Raw genomic sequence first — 20,311 nt, 5'->3', positions numbered from 1 at the left:
AGCATTGGCTTATCCTTGTGTTTCCGCAGAAGTGAGATGATCTCTGAGGTTTTTATCTGAACTATTTGCTGAACGAGTTCCAAGTCCTAGGTTCAATTATTATTATTATTACTACAATTATTATAAAGAATCTATCAGAAAGTTATCGTGACCAATATTTGTCGCAATCTGTTATATTAGATTCAGTTCTTCACTAAAATTCATATCCGACAAAGAAACATTCACTAGTCTATGGATTGTGTTCATTTAAATGAGTGGAAGAACTATGAATAATAATATCGTATGAGACGGTTCACGAAAAATTGAAAAATCCTGTTCATTTTCAATTATTAGTTACTGTCATCATCCAAAAACTTCATTGGATTCATTTTCCTCCATCTCCATGGTGATGCAGATCCACCAAACCTATATCCCATCGAGCGTTCCTCTCCGCCACTGAGAATACAGAATCTACCATAACGTGTTTATGTCAATACCATTTCGCTGTGAAGGTTTGACCACGTGATCAGCATGGCATAACCTATCCTATGCGATGAGAGGAAAAAGCCAGAGTTTAGTCGACGTAGAGGAAAAAAGAAGACACTTTAAAATTTTACGGTCGGTGTAATGTTAACTTTGTAATTGAGTGAATGCGATTAGGCATGCTTGCTTGAAAATTTAACGAATGTATGCGTTTGTCTTTGTTTGTGCCGTACTGTTATTAGCGGGATGTGTATACTGGGTGGAAGTTTTTCGAATGGCGTACTAAATGTTCGAATGTTCCTGAAATATTAGGTAATATGAGGGGCTTCCAAACTTTGACAATGGACTTGTTTCGTTTCATGTTAAGGAAAATGATACTGATTTGCTTATACACTGATTGAGTTAGGGGTATATTATACACACATCGGAAAAGTCTAGGGATATTTTTATAACATACTAAATATCATAAAAATAAATGCATGAGGTCGTTTAATTTCGATTAAATTGGTACACTCGACCACCCTGTAGATTTCTATGGGTTGAACAAAGCCTGCAAAAACGGTAACTAATCTTTTATCAAGTTTTTTACAAACTGTAGGTTTTCGCCTAAAATGAATAATCTGAAAGTGTCGAGTTTGTACATTCTATGCAGTTCTTGCTCAGCAATTAAACTGGAAATATTGTGCTTTAACATGGAACGCCATCACTTACCATTGGCTGAGATGAATAGAGCTGTAGGGCTTCTTACAGGTGGCATGCGACAAAATGATGTAGCTCTTCGTTTGGGGGTCTCGCAAAGTGTTATCAGTCGATTGTGGCGGCGTTTCCGTGAAACTGGCAGTCCAGCCGAACAACATCCAGGGCGAGGACGCGCTACAACTGCAGTTCAAGACCGATTTTTGGTCTTAACCGACAATCACAGCACCTGAGTTGGTTAACGTGTTGCAGCAGACGCACCAGGTAACCATTGGTCGTGATACTGTCAGAAATCGACTGCATGTAGCAGATCTCCACAACAGAAGGCCACTTAGATATCCACCTTTGTCGAGAGGCAATCGCGGTAGAAGATTAGAGTGGTGTCAAGAACATCAAAACTGGGATGCAAATGATTGGGCCACAGTTTTGTTTACAGACGAATCCAGATTTAGATTTCATCCAGATTCTCGTCGAGTAAGACTGTGGAGACGACCTGGAAATAATGAACGTTTGAGACACGTCCAGGAAGTCCACACATACAGAGGTGGTACAGTAATGCTATGGGGCGGAATCATGATCGGCGGCAGAACCGATCTCGTTTTTCCAAATCGCTCCCTCACAGCTCGACAGTACCTCTTCACCATTCTTCTACCTATCGTCCGTCCGTCCGTTTGCTGGTGCTGTTGGTGAAAACTTCCACCTAATGCACGATAATGCTCGTCCACATGTCGCGCGTCTAGTGACTGACTGGCTCACCAACGAAGGAGTTGATGTATTGCCAAGGCAAGCACAATCACCGGACCTGAACCCCATGGAGCATGTGTGGGACATGCTTCAACGAAGAATTACTCCGCTTATGGGGAACATTCACACAACGTTTCAATTGAGAGAGATTTTAATCGCTGAATGGGCAAATGTACCTCAACAAGACATTGACAATCTCATTTTGTCGATGCAGGAAAAGTATCGGCTCCAGTATTGAACCTTGTGGTACGCCATTTTTTATTTCGCCTTCTGATGAGGATGATGAGGTTTTCACAATCTGACTTCTTTCTGTGAAATAATTCTCGAACCACTTATGAGTAATTCCACGGATGCCATAGTGATATAGTTTTTTAGCAGCATTTCATGATCTACACAGTCGAAGGCTTTAGCAAAGTCACAGATCAATCTTTTTTATTAATATTTCCATAAACGCCATATAACAAAGAAAAAATAGCATCATGGGTGTTCTTTTTTGATTGGAAGCCGAACTGGTTATTGCTTTTGACACCATCATTACTTATAAAAATACTCATAGGTCTTTCAATCGAGTAAACAACTTCGATGGTTTCTCACACATACTTTAAAGATGGAAGAGCTCAATATAAGACCATGTGCAAAGAAATGTGGGAAGAAAAGAAGGAAGTAATCAATTTCAAAAAAATAACTCTATGCATAGATGTGTAGATCATGCAAAGTAGCAACTTTCAGACACAAACTGGAACGTAGTAATTGTGTGTAACGCAGAGTAATTAACATAGCATTAGTCTTTAATGTATTTGAATTCAGATTATTGTTTTTCGACCACTGCAGCACATGTTCCAGAGTATTTTCAGCTACAATTTTCAATGTATTCAGATCGTTCTGGGCTACTAATACATTAGTATCATCGGCATAACACACCATATGTATATTAAAGTTGTTAGTCATGTTGAGATATCTTATGAGGTCATTTGCATAAACTACATAGAGAAATGGTCCCAGGATCGAGCCTTGCGGAACTCCTTGAGGTGAATCCATTCGTGTTAAGGGATGTTGATTTTTTCAAGCTGAGAATCAATTCTAAGAGGTCATTTTCCGTTATTGGGGACATATAAAATGTGTTAGGACACAGAAGTACATTCTCATTTATGAATTCCATGTCATACTGAGCAGTAACATTTCGGTTGTTTATCTTTTTTACGACTAAGCAGATTTTCTATTGATTTAGCTTGTTTACACATTGAGGAGGGTCATTTACAAAAAACAAAATAGTAAGAAGTATTGAGTCCTCCACAAAAATGTATTTCAAAGAATATAAGGTTTGATTTTCATGAATACGCTCATTTTCCTCATTTTCCTCAGATATATTCGTCGGATCTCTCAATTGCTCCAGTTGGACGAAAACCCCTTTTCCCGGACTAACAAACCTTGCAATCGTCTATTTGCGCATCGAAATAAATCGAACTAGGAACTGCGGAGAATAATCTAGTGATCAATCGGCTATTAATGTAATGTTATGCGGATATTTTCTAGCAGATTAGATCAACGGGAAGATGATAGCCGCACCTGAGAATATTTACGGTGCTTGGCAGAGAAATAGGGGCACTAAACTCGTACTAAGAAGTTGCGACGCGAGAAGGGCCCTGAATACGATTCGTTGGACGCTGACCATTTATAGGATTGAATTGAATAAAATACAAGCGGAGAGAATACAATACAATAAAATAGAAGAAAATACATTAATAGAGAAGAAAATACATTAATACAGAATACAATACAGTAAAAGAGAAGAAAATACAAAACAATACAATAAAAGATGAGAGAGAAGAAGAAGAGAAGGGAAGGAGAGGAGAGATGAGAGGAGGGGTGAGGAGAGGAGAGAAGGGTAGGGTGGGAGAGGAGTGGAGTGGAGTGGAGCGGAGTGGAGTGGAGAGGAGAGGAGAGAGGGGAGGGGAGGGGAGGGGAGAGGAGAGAAGAGAAGAGGGGAGGAGAGGAGAGGAGAGGAGAGGAGAGGAGAGGAGAGGAGAGGAGAGGAGAGGAGAGGAGAGGAGAGGAGAGGAGAGGAGAGGAGAGGAGAGGAGAGGAGAGGAGAGGAGAGGAGAGGAGAGGAGAGGAGAGGAGAGGAGAGGAGAGGAGAGGAGAGGAGAGGAGAGGAGAGGAGAGGAGAGGAGAGGAGAGGAGAGGAGAGGAGAGGAGAGGAGAGGAGAGGAGAGGAGAGGAGAGGAGAGGAGAGGAAGAGAAAGGATTGAAAAGAGAGACTACTAATTTATAAGAGTGAACAAATGTGGGCCGAGGACTGAACTTTGTGGCACGCCTAATGAAACAATACTATTCGTAGATGAGTGATACGAAAAACAAATAAGCAGAGCCTCTCTCGCCGTTGATATAGTTTTCAAAGACGGATTTGATGTGCGACACAGTTGAAGGACTTGTTTTTTGGCGATCATTTTCAAAGCCTTCGACTTTGATTGCTTGTATCTCAAGGCGCTTTTACCTAGAACTATATTCCTGTTCAAATTGTTTTTATTAAAGTATGGGGACAGGTATTACGGTAATGCCTCAGATATAAAATAATAATATTTATTCAAAATCAAGTTCTGTCTGATGAATATGTCTTATTGAGAAAATAAATACGCCACACAATACTTCACAGAAAAAACACTCATCCAGCGTTACTTTCATGGTAAAAAGGCGACTTTCTGTTACCTACATTCTGTGGTGTCTCATGTCATTTTTAAGCGGTGAATTCAAATTGTTTGGAACTTTTAGGTTAACAGTTATCACCCTTGAGATTGTCATCTGTCAAGAAAGTACACTGTTCGTGTTCTGTGCTACGTGTTTCTTCTGTACGGGAGTTTGAGTCACTACTTGAGACTGCGGCACTACAGGGGTCATTTTTAAAAATGTATTAACCTGCATGGCGCTGGAAAGGCAATGAACTTGAACAGAAACCACAAATTATCCCTACTGAAAATGGATTATTTCATGCAAACAGTCTCGTGGCTCGCAATCCAATCGTCATCGGGCAATTGACTTTTTACTCTAATAATCAAGTTGCTTGTTAGGAGATTCTTGCAATATTTCATCATTATGCTAGGATTATAACACTTTATATTAGTTTCAGTTTATGGTTAATCAGGGTCTGATGAAATTCCACAGGCCGTATCTTATTTTAATTATTACTGGAGTGTTTCAAGGGTCGGTACTTAGGCTGATTCTATTGTAACCTAAATAATTGAAATCGACAAAATAAATACAGGGTCTTTCACGACGAGCGTTCGTTAGGAATATATGGAGAACGATTCATAATGAACACTTGAAATTTTGTGGTAGCGGGTTTTACAAAATGGCCTTCTCAACTAAAATGGTTCAACTTCCGGTCTCTTTCCGTTATACCGGAAGTTGAGGGCAACTTCCTTATTTCAAATGGAACACCCTGTATTTTATTACATTTTTGAAGTTCTCAGCACATTTTAGGCCCACTTTGTATAACAATGCCTATACCCAAATGTTGTTAGTTTTCGAGATATTCATTTTTTTTCTGAAAAATTTGACAGTTACAGCACCACTCCGAAAAAATCATAACTCATAGACAGTAACAGTTGAAAATGTGAAATTTCAGAAAATCACACCTCAAGCATCAAGTCATGAACACGTCCATCGAATTTTCGAAAATAATTTACAGGGTGGTCGAAATTTCCACCTAAAACATGACATCGGGAAAACTGATGAAACACGATTTTTTCAAATGGAAACCATACACTATTCTATTATTTTGGGATACTACGAAAAAAAAAGATATCAAATTCATGAAGAATGTCCTATACCTAAAATACACCCTTGGCAAGATATATTCGATTTTGGGAAATATTTGAAATGTAAATAATTCGAAGCAATACCAAATCAAGAAAGCTTTGATAACAAATAAAGTTACAACAAATATGTCAAAGTTTGATGCGATATAATTGACGTGTATTTCGTAGTTTTCTATTTGTGAGCAAAATGTCTCGTTTGGGGTATTCTAATGAAGATTTCCTGAATTTAAAGATCATTCATTTATCTTGACTCACTATTGTGCCCATTTACCTATATTCAATTAACAAGTAAAACTAGATGAGGTTAGAATAACTGACACTCATGATATTTATATTTGTATTATTTGTATTATTTTTTTGGAAAATTATTTTAATGATTTCAGGGATGAATCGGATTTTTCCTCTTATAGGTTTTTTCCTGTCCTGTCATATAACACTACCCAAAATAGTCTCTCGTTGAGAACCAAGATAAGTTTCAATATTTTGCCATTTTTCATCAGATTTCTGGGACATATCAGGGTAGAAACTTTCAACTGAACAACACTGTGAAGGAACATAATAAAAAAATAATATAATATTGAATTTCAGCACTGTTAAAGATGGAAAGTTATCAACAAAATCTGCCTGAAAAGAGAAATCGACGTCCGATTTTAATCTATGAAATAAAATTTGAATAACCGCCGATGATAACTGCTAGAGACAGTGCATTGTTATTCAGATGTCAATAATCTGGTGACCCTATTGTTGAGCTGGGACCCTTTTTCCCTGAAGGGTTTATTCCCACTTGTACTACCCAACCCTTTGTTTATATCATCATGTCAATACTCACTAAGACAAACGGACCATGACAAGTTGGACAATCGAAAAGCAGCCGGTTTTTTGCACAATGACATGTATCCTAGATAGGCAAATTCAATAGATAACGTGCTATGTTGATATCTATATTTTTCCAGTATTTCATGAGCTAAATTGAACGTACACCTGACTATCAATATGGAAAGAAGCAGATCACTCACCTTTGTGGCTCCTGACATTACAAATTATTATCGGAATTCACCAAAAACCGTGTTTGACTATTTACTTTACTCATACTTAGTGTTATTGATCGTTTATTAACGAAAATCAGTCCAGCTCGCGCTGGACTGACAGTGTTGCCGGTTTGCGAAGGGTTAGAAGTTGAAAGCCGGTTGACTTATCAGTTTGTTCAGTGTCATTCTTTTTTATGGAGGGTTGAGGTTAGGATAACCTTGTGTCCACTAGTAAACGATAAATTATTATAGTTTTTAATGACTCGAGTTTTTAGTGATATATAGCCTAAATAAATGTGACTTTTCACGTAGTTGAAGATTTTCTTTTAATAGTACCATTTTAAAGCGGGATTTTCTACTTCCGTTTCATCTCGCTCTCCTTAGTCTTTAACTTTTAGCGCTTCATTTAAAATTTACACACTTGCTACAGTGGCGCCTCCCCAATTTAATGCCCCTAAGGTCAAACAATTTTCTCCACCTCAGAAAAATAAAATTTTTGAACAAATTGTGTCTGGTTTTTTGCAAATATCTCAATAACCATTCGACATTTTTCAAATTTGAAAAAAGATTCAAAAAAGGAGGAAATATTCCAAACAAAGTTCTGCCGCCCAGAACTTTACGACCAATATTCATAATTTTCCCAGAGGGTTGAAATAACGTCTTAAAAATAAATAAATGAATGAACAATATACCGCGGTCAAAATATGTTTATCGTGATTTTCCGGTTAATTATACATTAGTTAATCAACGATGTTTTTCTACTCAAACAGGAACATTGCAAGTGCGATAATTGTTGGATAAAAAATCGTTAAGAAAAGAACTAAATATTGTTATCGACTTTCCACTAGAAAGCAATGCCGTATATAGCCAAGGGGCGCCCCCCTTGGAAGCAGAAAATGTTCAATTATAGAGCTGAAGCCTAGCCTATACTCTTACCCATTACCAAAGTACAAGTACCAAAGTACAGTAGTTGGTTTCATTTTTATCTTATCATGTTCGCTAAACATCTTGATTTTTTTATTTATAGTAAAAAATGTATCTCAATTGCACTTTGCTCCCTTTAAATTCCTAGATCCGTGCTGGAAGGTTTAGATATGATTTATTTTTCTGCAGACAAATTAGTCACTTGTCGTTATAATCTTTCTGCATATATACAAGTGTCTCATATCTATTCTGAGTGGAGTATGTAGAGGAGGGGGCTGAATAGCACCTTTGATGTGATTCAGGTGTCCATTTTACTGGACAAATATATTTTATATTTACAAGTCATAATTGAAATATAATGTATTATCAACTTAATAATTTCTGCTAAATAAAAATAGACGTGGCAACAGTGTAAAGCAATATGCAAACAGTGAACGATTACAAGGGAGTTTGCGCCAAATAATGACATCTAGATTTAAAAAAAAGAAGCGTAAAAAACTAGTAGTGAAATTTTTTGCAGATTGTAGAACTAGTTTTCATCACCAAATGAAAAAGTCAACTACCTATACGTTGCTGAAGCCACAGAAATACCAACTTTAGCTTGATATTTCCAACACTTTTGATAATCCCCTAATCAAATTTAAACGATTATTTGATTCAGTTGAATATGTTATTGTATTCGTCGCCTAATTCCTCTTTTTTGGAAGTTTTCCTCATTTTTTCGTATAAATATGGAGTGGTAACAGAAAGCCAAAACATTTATATAATTGGGAAAGAAAGTTTTTGGGTTTCTACTACTCCATCTTGATACATCAAGTTGATATATCAAGATGGAGTAGTAGAAAGCCAAAAACTTTCTTTCCCAAAAATTAATCACTCCTAAAAATATAACCCCTTCAATTTATGTAATTATTAGTAGCTATATTCGATTTTCAACCTAGAAATCATGCTTGATTTATATACATATCTAAAAATTCAAATAGATCTTTGATATGTTCAATTATCAAAGAAAAAATGATAATTACTCACTTAATGATACAAATTGCCGTATTTGAAAACTATTATAATGTTTATCATATGCATTTCATTAAAAAATAATGATCGGGGTACCTATATTATTTTTCATTCACAACCAAAAATATGAGATGAAACTTTAAAAAAAATCTGGGCTTGCTCCTGCAGGGCAGGTCTAGTGATTTTATTCGCTGTAAAAGCTGTCTAAGCATTCAATTTTTTGTCATTATTTTTTGCGGAAATAATCATGTTGGTCACAGCCGTAATCGAGCTGGTATTTTTCTCAATCTAATCAACTATTTGATAAAAAATTACCTATTTTCCAGGGACCAGTCCCCTGTCTGAATCCATCATTGTTCATAATTGCTTCGTTTTACGAAATATTTTTACCTACGCCAATGTCATCAGTTGTTAACCACTTGAAATCTCTTTCGACTCGTAATTGTATTTACCCTTATCCCTCTTTTATTGTCAAGAGGTCAAGAAGGGATAGTTAATGACCCCTCTTGAAAGTGTAGAATAATGTGACACTATTCACATTTCACAACTTGTTTCCTATCATCTAGCCATTTTGGTAAGAGTAAAACCTTTTTGAAAACTGCACAAGAGTAATTAACTTTGTTTGTTCAAACTTCCCGCGAAAATCCAAACTACCAGCGCCTTCGTTTACAAGTGTCCAGTTTTGGAAAAACACCATCAGGCGTCGGAAGGATTTACTCAAAGTTCGACAGTTCAACTCAAATTGAGAATTTCTATAGCATCAAACTTTGTATATAGACTCTATATACAAAGGTATCAAAGGTAAGTAAGCCGTATATTTGTATTCGTATCTAAACGCCAGCTAACTAAAAACTAAATAGCTGTCAAACGCTACCATTCATGTCTGCTTTATTTTTGTTGCTTATAAAAAAAATGTTGCTCTCGATAAATACCCAGTAGTAGGAAATTGACTGCTAGTATCACTCTCATAACAGATGTGCGATGAATGAAATCATACGCGTCCAGTGCTTGGTAGTTTCGTAACATAACATGGCTACAGATTATCAATACTATGTGACTCATTTCAATAATTTGTGAGTCACTTGCACTTTGATTTTTTTTTGTTCGACAGTTGGTTGTTTGAGTGCCCTAAGCTAGGCAGTTGTTGAATAATTTCGGATTTGACTTAGAAACTTAGTTTGGGGTAAGGCAATAACTTCGTAGAAAACTGTTTTACATCCTATTTTGGAATTCTGTAAGTTCATCTTCAAGCCTCTAAACATCAGACTTTTAGTAACAGAAATGATTTATCATATTATGCTAAATTTGAAATGTTTGTGAAAGGCTATGCCAATGGTGGGAATCTAGAAATGTATTTCTTCAGCAATAGATGTAGATATTGGTGTGCCACAAGGTAGAATTTTGGGCCACTTTTTGTTATTAAAACGATTCGAAAAGTGCTTTTCAAAAAATGAATTGTGCCTTCAAATACAATAATAATTATCTATAGTACAGTAACCTGAAATTGAATGTAGAAAAACACAAAGAAAAATATAATGCAAATAGAATAATAACATTAACCCTGATGAAATTAATATAATTATTGATAATGAAAAATGGAATTCGAATTTCATACACATGAATGCTAAAAAAAGGTTATATATTATGGATATATCTATTTCAATAAATATATTTATCATTTTGGATATTGCAATTATCAATTTATCATAATAATTCTGATGCTCTTGGAGGGACTATTGAAAATATTGTCAAAGAATGAATTATTTCTCTACGAATTTATTGCTCCACAATCCAAAATGAGTTTCTGATTGATGTTGCAGTTTGTATTACCAAATTTCTTTAAAAATAATTTTCGATTTTGTTTTAGCTTCACGATGGAGACTGACGAAGGCGAATCTTCGAGTGGCGGTCCCATATCATCCCTCAACTCGCTATTTTCCTTCACCAGCCCCGCAGTAAAGAAACTGTTAGGATGGAAACAGGGAGACGAAGAAGAGAAGTGGGCAGAAAAAGCTGTCGACAGCTTGGTCAAGAAGCTGAAGAAGAGAAAAGGGGCCATCGAGGAGCTGGAAAGAGCACTATCATGCCCGGGTACTCCCAGTAAGTGTGTGACTATCCCCAGAAGTTTAGACGGCAGACTGCAAGTGTCCCACAGAAAGGGTCTTCCCCACGTCATATACTGCCGCGTTTGGCGTTGGCCAGACTTGCAAACCCACCACGAGCTCAAACCACTCGAACATTGCCAGTTTTCATTTTCCGCCAAGCACAAGGAAGTTTGCATCAACCCTTATCATTATAAGCGAGTGGAAAGCCCTGTGCTCCCCCTGTTCTAGTGCCGAGACATAATGACTTTGTTCCGGGGCATTCTTTGCTGCAGTTTCAACAACTCGCAGAGCCCAACATGCCGCACAACGTCAGATACTCGCCCAATGGTTTCAGCTCTAATTTGAACCCCGGTTCGCCCTTATCGAGTGTGCCCAGTCCCGGAAGCGTTTCCTCTAATAACCCACAGTCTCCTTACGCCAACTTGGCTGAAACACCTCCGCCTGCTTACAGCCCAACGGACGAGGCCAATTCCAACTCTAACAACAACCTCAGTACTGAACCTACGATGAACAGTGATTTGCAACCTGTGGCTTACCAAGAACAGCCCTTCTGGGCCTCCATAGCCTACTACGAGTTGAATTGTAGGGTCGGAGAAGTGTTCCATTGTCACTCGACTTCCGTTATAGTGGATGGCTTCACAAACCCAAGCAACAACAGCGACAGGTTCTGTCTGGGGCAGCTTAGTAATGTTAACAGAAACTCCACCATAGAAAACACTAGGAGACACATCGGAAAAGGGGGTACACTTGTACTATGTCAACGGGGAAGTATATGCGGAATGCCTGTCGGATTCAGCTATTTTCGTTCAGTCCCGCAACTGCAACCATCACCATGGATTCCACCCCTCCACAGTTTGTAAGATCCCGGCAGGGTGTTCTCTCCGAATATTCAACAATGCCGAGTTCGCTCAGCTGTTGTCTCAGTGCGTGAATCACGGCTTCGAAGCTGTTTACGAACTTACCAAGATGTGTACGATACGGATGAGTTTTGTCAAAGGTTGGGGGGCGGAATACCACAGGCAGGATGTTACCAGTACTCCCTGTTGGATAGAAGTGCACCTCCATGGGCCACTGCAGTGGCTAGATAAGGTTTTGACGCAGATGGGGGCACCGCACAATGCCATCAGTTCTGTTTCGTAAAAAGGTAAGTCTTTTCTGTCTTGTATCAGTTAGTTTTCTGACGAATAATTCTGATTTCATCGTCTCAATTTTAAGCAGTCTCTCAAGCAAGACTGTTGTTACTGATTGTTAGAACATGACACATCTACTAATTCAATTATGAACTGTAAGATAGCTTGTGAATTTGTCTTGATTCACACTTCAAATTATGAATAAGTATCAATTCACATTTTCAACTTTGAATTACATTCAATTTACTCTGTATTCATAATTAAAATTGTGAATTAACTATACTCGCAGATAAAGTTGTGAATTAACTGTATTCACAGTTCAAGTTGTGAATTAAGTATATTTACAGTTCTAGTTGTGAATTAACTAAATGTACAGTTCAAGTTGTGAATTAACTATACTCACACTAAAGTGTAAATTAATAGTAATTCACAGTTAAGTGTGAATGCAGAGAAAATTGAATGAAGGTGGCCTTCTATGCGTTCCTGCTGTTTACAAAAGTTCAAACTTTACACTTCAAACTGTGAATTTTGATCAACTCACACTTAACACACTTAGCTATATTCACAATTCACTAGATTAACAGTTCCAAGTTTGTGAATTAATCATATTCACAGTTCAAAGTGTCGATCAACAGTAATTCACAATTGAGAATGAATCAAGAAAGAAATAAAGGTGGTCTTCTGTGCAACTTCACACTTCAATCTGTGAATTATGATCAATTCATACTTTACAGTGTGAAGTAGGTTAAGTTAGTCTCTAACTTTATTTTTCAACTTGTAATTCACAGTTTGAAGTGTAAATTGACTACATTCACAATTCAAATTATGAATTTACTGTATTCATAGTTCAAGTTGTGAATCAACTGTATTCACAGTTCCAGTTGTGAATTAACTATAGTCACAGTTCAAAGTGTAAATAAATTGTAATTCACAGTTAAGTGTGAATGGAGACAAAATCGAATAAAGATAGCCTTCTATGCATATCTGGTATTTACACAAGTTCAGTGCACACTTTACAGTGTGAAGTAGGTTAGGTTAATTTATAACTTCATCTTTCAACTTGTCATTCACAGTTCAAGCTGTGAATTAGTTATATTCAACATTCAAATTGTGAATTAACTGTATTCACACTTGAAGTTGTGAATCAACTATATTCACTGTTGAAAGTGTCAATCAATATTAATACACAGTTTAGTGTGAGTCGACTATATTCACAGTTCAAAGTGTATATCCATAGTAGACACAAATTTAGGAACTATCGATTGAGAGACTCTGTTTCTATAGAACGGTGGAGGAAGTATATAACTTAATTTTATTCCTAATGCACTTCTGAAGGAAAATAAGCAGAGTCGGCTGAATTCCTTTTTATTTGAGGTTATGCCAGAATAGCAAACACACATTGAGTGCCAATATTCTCTGTGCTACCCGCTCTCAATTTTTTTACTGTCTCAAAATTATATGTATCCAACAGTATATGTATCTTCTGATTTTTCAGACAGTGTGTGTATGTGAAAACTCGACTAAAGAAGAAGAAGAGACCTAGACTTGGATCTCCCTGTACAAGACATCCAACCAGGTATCCAGTCACCATAAAGTGTATGCAGATTAGAAGCTGAATGTCTCATCATTAGTTTCTACTCTGCATAAATTTGTTCATAAAATTTCAAAGCTCTACACTCACTTGAATCCTCAATATCCTAATAAAGTGTCACCTCGTAAATATCTCCAAAGGCTGGTGACATAAAACAAGTCGGAATTGAGTGTATGGATCTCTAATTAGTTTATAGGCCAGTTAATGCCGTGTAAAAATTTAAAATTATTTCTAGGATATTGAAAATTTGAATGGTTCATTTTTGTTGAAGAATGAGGATGGTACTCCTAAAAAATTGCTGCTCAAAATCGAAATTACTGATACTTAACTTCAACTGAAATTTCTGCCGTGTTTCACAGGAAGCACGTATATTTTTGCTTTCTGAATTTTCGTTAGTGCCTATGATACATTACCAAATAGTTTTTGGAAACTAAACTGTTTGGTAGTTTTCTTTCTCAGTTTTCAAACAACTAATCAAGCGATATTGACCCGCCGTAACTATGAATTAATAAATATTTTTTGACGATAAACTGGAACTGGTTTGATTTTGAAAGTCGGTAGATCGCAAGCATCGTACGTAATAGAGGAAAATATTGATTTATATTCAGGTTGAATGATGACATTTGAACGGTGAACATTTTTCAAGTAGTTCAGAACGGTTTGACTTTGACAGTCATTGACATAAATTATATAAAGTAGAGGTCCCAAAATAGAGCCTTGTGGTACTCCAATAGTATACTTTAAACGTTTAGATTGATACTGATCTCTATCAACGTATTGTGTTCGATTTTGGAGATAACTTTCAAACCATCTACGTGAGGTTCCCCTAAAACCATACTTTTCCGATTTGTCTAGTAGAATTCTGTGGTCTACAAGATCAAATGCCTTACTTAGATCTAAGAAAATACCCAGAGTTCGATTACCCACATCTAGACTATTATATAGCTCTTTTAGTAGTTTTATTATAGCTTGTGTTGTTGAACGTCCCTTTCTAAAACCAAATTGATTTTCATTGAATAGCTTATGAAGATCAAAGAATGAAACGACTGAATTTGACACCCATTTATCGTAAACCTTTGCAAAAGCACTTGGGACAGTGATGGGCCTGTAATTTTCAACTTGGGTTTTATTTCCGTTTTTTTGTATAGGTTTCATTTTTTCAATTTTTAAGCTATCTGGGTAAATACCTTCTTCCAACGAGCAGTTGATGGCAAAAGTTAGTGGGCCTGCAAACAATATGTCAAATGCTTTGTCGACAATCAAACCAGTCACAGTTTCTCTGATATCTATGAGTAAATCCAATATTTCATCAAAATAAAATGGGTTCATGAACTTTATGAGCTCTAAATAATAATGATATTTCTGAAACGACTAAACCTGCACTATTTGCTGTTATTTGTGCAGTTTCTTGCGTTTATCGACTGGACTATAATAAACATTTTTATCTGAACAAAATCCTTAATTGCCTGCAATTTAAAGTGCACACGGCATGATAAACTGGTTGTGCAAATGAAGCGGTTCAGATGAAACTGTCTTGGGAAAATGAACTTGACTTGCGTAACTGTAATCATATTATTTTTTGTGTTCAGAACTTGCAGGAAACAAATAATGCAGGAAGATTACATTTATGGATTATTAGTTTTTAGTAATTTCCAATAGTGATCTCTGTTACGTGTGTGCTGAGTAATGTTACTATGTCTATGTGTGACATCGAGTGTGATCTGATTTTTTTATTTCTTTGACATATTTCACAGGCCTGATCATGGAGAGCCAAATTTTTTATAGACATCGGTTTTTATACAGACAAAAAACTTATCTCGATAAGTCACTATGAAAATTCAGAGTATTTTTCACAAGAAGAATGTTTCTATTCATCATTAACTTGTTGTATTTGATAATTTTGCCTCTCCTTAAAAATCAGACTTATTAATATCATTAGTATACAGTTGAAGAGAGTCAACCAAAAAAATAAAATGAAGGAAACATTTAGGAGAGTTGAGCTAAAAAAAATTGTGAAAACTTATGTGCTATAGTAATAAGCTCACATGATAGAGTAACATTCAAGTTGGGCTCATGTATTTTAACTATGATTATACAATACTGTTTTTCAGAACTGGACAAATCTAAGTTATATGCAGTTTTTTCTTGGTTTATCATCGACATCTGTCGAGGAATTTGAGAAATGAAAAGAATCTGCAAAAAAAAACTGCGTATGAACTTAGATTTGCCCAATTCTGAAGACAGAGACAAAAATGTTGAGGATTGTATAATTTCTTAGCTTTTTTTATTAGGCAAAATTATTAAATACGATAATTTACTGATGAATAGCATTCTTCTTTGTGAAAATACCTAGTTTATCAGGGTGATCCAATAAATTTTCTGAAGAAAAGAAATTGTTTTCTTGCGGCGTTTCGAGTCAGATTCTGCTTCAGGGCTCTGTAACAATGAATTTTCATAAGCATAACCCCCGCAAAACTTATACGATTATTATCATTTCAATTTTACAAGAAATAATGAATTCATAATCAAATTACTCATTATTTCTTGGAAACGATAATAATCGTATAAGGTATGTTTATGAAAATTCATTGTTACAGAGCCCTGAAGAAGAATTTAATTAAATTCGAAGCGTCGCAAGAAATCTCTTTTTTTAATCTTCATGTTAATACTATAACTATTTTAAAAACCATCAGACATATTAGATACATAATAAAAAACTTTGCAACAACCAAATTTTCGACACCAACACAAAACGACGTGATTCTGATGAGGTGGTGTCTGTTTTTCAATCAATGACAGAAATTGATATATGCAGTATTAAGGCCATCGACGTACCTTCCAGTGTTAACACTATCGCACTTGACGATATGTATCTTTTCGCTCAAAAGTCTTTTGAATAGTTGGATGATCAAAATCAAACGTGTCCATATTTTTTTTTCATGTTTAACGAGGACTGTGGGGTTTTTTATATTAACTTTCTTAGTCTCTTGTGTGTTCTGAAACTCGTGTTTCAAGATACCATCCGGTTTGACCAACATAGGTTGTGTGACACCTGCCACAGTTCAATGTTTACACTGTATTGGATTTAATTTCTTGTGGTGTTTTAGTTTTTTGTTTTGAGAAAAAATCTATCCAACTGTATTTTCATCAGAAGTTTTTCCATCAGAAGTTCATAAGAAGTTTTTCAGTTTTGATAAACTTTCCAAGTTTATCAGATAAGTTTTCTTCGAATGGAATTTTGTGACATTTGGGTTTCACCCCCCGTATTTTGGGAAGAGGAACTTCTTTCTTTAAAGGACTCTAGGAAAAGTATTTTTTACTAGGTAGTTCTCAATTATTTGTAACTGCTCTTGATTTCAAATTTCTTATAATGAATTCATTATTTCTTGTAAAATTGAAATCGACAACAATCGTATTAGTTTTGTGGGAAGTGCGTGAACGAAAATTCATCGTTACAGTGCCCTGAAGAAGAATTTAATTAAATTCGAAACGTTGACTAGAAAACAAATGTTTTGTTTTGAGAAAAATTGATTCTGTTACACAAACAACCTCTTTTAAGTAAACTAAAAAGTTTGCCCTTTCTCCTACACGTGTATAAAGTTCTTTACAATTTTCAGATTATGGAAGGAAGTCGATAAAAACTGATTTTCCGCCACAAAAAAACGACACTCGTTTAATAGTACATTCTTGTATTTTCTAGTAGTCGATTTCATTGAATCCAGAAAAAATAATGTCAATAATTAGGTGGTCCATGATAACATCATGGAAACAGACTACATATGTATAAAGCAATTGATTCATAACAAGATAATTTTCATGAGAACCTGAGACCTTCAAGAAATAAAAAAATCTGTGTTATCTCAGATGACTGCATGAGTTTATGGAATGATCCGTGTGCAATACTTTATACTGTAAATATGAATTCAAGTTTAAACTTAGCTGGAGAGAGTTCATTGAAATTGTTGCCCAACATTGCGAAGATCGATCAATAGACAGTATAATAACGTGAATGTTGAGACATTTTTCAGAAGCTTTGACTCTGTTTTGGTACTCTAGTGATTCGAAGTTCGTGGTTTTATAAATATATATTCCTACATCCTTTTATTTCAGTTAAAGGATTTGATTGTTTACTTTTGTACCAGTTATCGTTTTCAGTTCTTTAAATGTCAAACTGCTTGCTGACTGTGCCTCAGTAGGGAAAATTGTGAAGATGAATTATGAAATCAACTTTTTTTGAGGAAAGTTCCAAGTCGTTCGAGAAGGAATTTTTTGAGAGATATTGTAAATTTAGATTAGCTTCTTTCTTTTAACATGAGAGTCCTGTAACTCTGCGAGACTGAAAGAAATTCTTGGTAATACGTAGATGTTTCTCATTAAACTTGCTTCTTTCTTTCTCGACAAATTTTTCAGTGAAAAATGAGAAATAAAACTCCCTGAAAAGTCTGCAAAAAAATATTCAACGCTCTTAAATGAACTAATGTCGTACTTCGCGAAAATTTTCATAGTTTTCCCTGCAAAGAATTTTGTGCCTGAACAAAAGCGTGGAATTTTTTCATTGCTGTGCCTTTGTCAAAATTTCTGTTACTAGTTTTTTTTTTCTATTATACTATTGACGTGAAAATATTAATACAAAACTTACATGAATTGAAAGACTAGTTAAATTAATATAGCAACTATATTTTAAGATTCACTTACATGATATACATACCTTGAATTGTAAAAAATATTGAAATGTTCATCAAAGGGAAGAGATGAATGGTCTGTGATTGGAAATTCCCAACAGGAGCGTATTTTTTTCAAACAAAACTTCAGTTTTGTGAAGTTGAAGGAATGGCGAGGCAATAACCCGGAAAGAGTCATTGTAATTTCCGGGTGACGTGTCGCATAGTTTGAAGGGTGGGACCATTTATGTCTTTGCTGCGATGTTTGTCAAAATTGGCAGATGAACCAATTTTAGTGAGTACCTATTTGACGTTATAAAAAAATTGACAAATTTATTCGATTGAACCTAATTCAAAAACCATTGTTGATATTGTATTTACTTAAATTTTTATTAGAAAGATTATTACATTCTTGTGAATATGTATTATTTCTTTTTTTGTTTCTAAGTTTTAGTTACTACATAAACGGATTTTATATATTTTAGGTCCATGATTCGTTTTCCTTTTTTATAGTAGCTCGTAGGTGTTCAAATTTTTTCGGTAGTGGATTGTATTGCAACGTCCACACCCTCTGAATGTATCCCAATTGTTGGATTAGTGATTTGTGTATGTTGCCATCGTCTTGCTTATGTAATGTAAGTTGCAATATTTTTAATTTCTTCCATTTTAGTTGTTTTATTGAATGTTTTATATGATTTTAAAAGTATAATAAATATAAATCTAAAAATGGTTTTTTATTTCGCTTGAGAATTAATTTTGGGTAAGTATGTGTTTTTGTGGAAGTAATGAATTTAGTTAGCTACTAAGTAGGTAAAGTGCTGTACGTGCAGTGGTGAAAACTGTGAGGTGTGTCATAATATGTACTTACTGGTTTTTTTATGAAAAGGAAGTTACCATTGAGATTGTAGTGGGTATCGAAAGATTCAATGATAATTTTCATTTCATTAGTTCAGACTTCCATTGTCTGATATTATAGATAGACCATATTAGTGAATCCTAACCTAAAAGTATTTGCATGCTTATAATTGCTGTAAGTTTGTTTCTTCATGTTCATATCCTATGGATTTGTAATTTTTACCTCTCTACAGTCAATTATAAGCCTGTAGTTGGTAAATGATGAGAAAGAATTACGGAGACTTGTTATAATTTTATACCTCGATGGGAGTTTCGTCATGAACTCACTGTAAAGTGTTTTCTCAACTTCATGAAATTTATTAGTATTTTTATATATTTTTCATTCCTTGGAATTACAAACATGTTGCAATTGCTTGGATACCAATGGTTACATCCAGGAGCAAAACAATGCACCATTTTCAGATTTTCGAAATAACATTTTTCAAGCTCAACTTTGTAGGTATTAACACGTGAATTTTAAATATCCCGTCAACTTTGTTGCCCCACCAGTAGTATACCACTCTTCAATCTAAGACATGCGTTCCATGAATTTTGCAATGCATTTTTATATTGACAAATTCATAGAAAATTATCCATATTTTTCAATTACTTTGTATCAAACAGGTAAAAGAAACTCCATTTCATCTTTTTTATGTAAAATCAGTTCTAAGGAATAAGATTGAATATCTGAAAAAAGGCGACAAAGTCGAAGAATTTTTAGTCCCATAAGATTTACATACGAAATTAAACGACAGGTTTCCGTGATGGACCTGAGTTCAAATTTCGCGCTCAAAAAATCCTAAGTTAGTCTTCTTCTTTTTCCGTCAATGGCTTCAGCTGACAGGGCTACCCAGCCAGGAGTTCCAGAACTATATTGCTACTAAACGTGGATCTGAGTAGAGCCCAAACCCCACCTGGGTTTGCGCTAAAACAAAGTTCAAATGTAATTTGAAGTCAATTGACTATAGTGTCAACACTAATGTGAGGTGATACACTACGGCTAAAAACAGTAAACCTCAAATATGGACAGTATAAATAGCTTCTTCTTCATGTTCCCACTTTGGGAACTTGGCACCAGTCACTGAGTACTTGATAACTACAAACATCAGCTCCCATAATAATCGACACTGAAGACAAATACAGAGAGCCAACTTAGAAAAACAATACAGTTGCCCAATATGGTGCATTCAGTCCACAATGTATTTGTCCGACTGATGACCTACTTAATTTGTAGAAATTCGTATTAA

At 35.4% G+C, this 20,311-nt stretch overlaps 2 protein-coding genes and 1 long non-coding RNA gene across 5 annotated transcripts in view; 1 reads left to right on the top strand and 2 right to left on the bottom strand.

Annotated features, from left to right (window-relative positions):
• LOC141482376 (uncharacterized) overlaps positions 1-6,894 on the bottom strand; it is a 102,609-nt gene extending 95,715 nt beyond the window's left edge. For 2 of the 3 annotated variants that reach the window (XR_012465479.1, XM_074175497.1), the window contains exon 1: positions 6,734-6,894. Coding sequence is in view for 1 of the 3 variants with exons in the window: in XM_074175497.1 (XP_074031598.1) it covers positions 6,734-6,751 (18 nt within the window). In the remaining 2 variants the exon portion in view is untranslated. The remainder of the gene's footprint in view (positions 1-6,733) is intronic. The other variant, XR_012465480.1, reaches the window with a different exon arrangement.
• A 2,683-nt stretch (positions 6,895-9,577) lies between these two features.
• On the top strand, positions 9,578-18,897 carry LOC111517313 (Mothers against dpp). Its single transcript, XM_023173414.2, is given in 5 exon segments — positions 9,578-9,756; positions 10,551-10,999; positions 11,002-11,522; positions 11,524-11,932; positions 13,414-18,897. Coding segments are annotated over 4 exon segments (1,419 nt in total). The 5' UTR covers positions 9,578-9,712; the 3' UTR covers positions 11,929-11,932; positions 13,414-18,897.
• On the bottom strand, positions 18,596-19,795 carry LOC141482375 (uncharacterized). Its single transcript, XR_012465478.1, has 2 exons — positions 19,249-19,795; positions 18,596-19,171 (listed from the first exon to the last, which is right to left on the bottom strand). It is a non-coding gene; the product is annotated as an uncharacterized lncRNA (long non-coding RNA).
• Positions 19,796-20,311: the final 516 nt, after the last annotated feature.

This window comes from Leptinotarsa decemlineata, unplaced genomic scaffold (genome assembly GCF_025532065.1).
Source record: "Leptinotarsa decemlineata unplaced genomic scaffold, Ldec_3_MD MMD2_tig00001064_RagTag_RagTag, whole genome shotgun sequence".
Lineage (NCBI taxonomy): Eukaryota > Metazoa > Arthropoda > Insecta > Coleoptera > Chrysomelidae > Leptinotarsa > Leptinotarsa decemlineata.
This window is presented reverse-complemented; position numbering and strand designations above follow the sequence as displayed.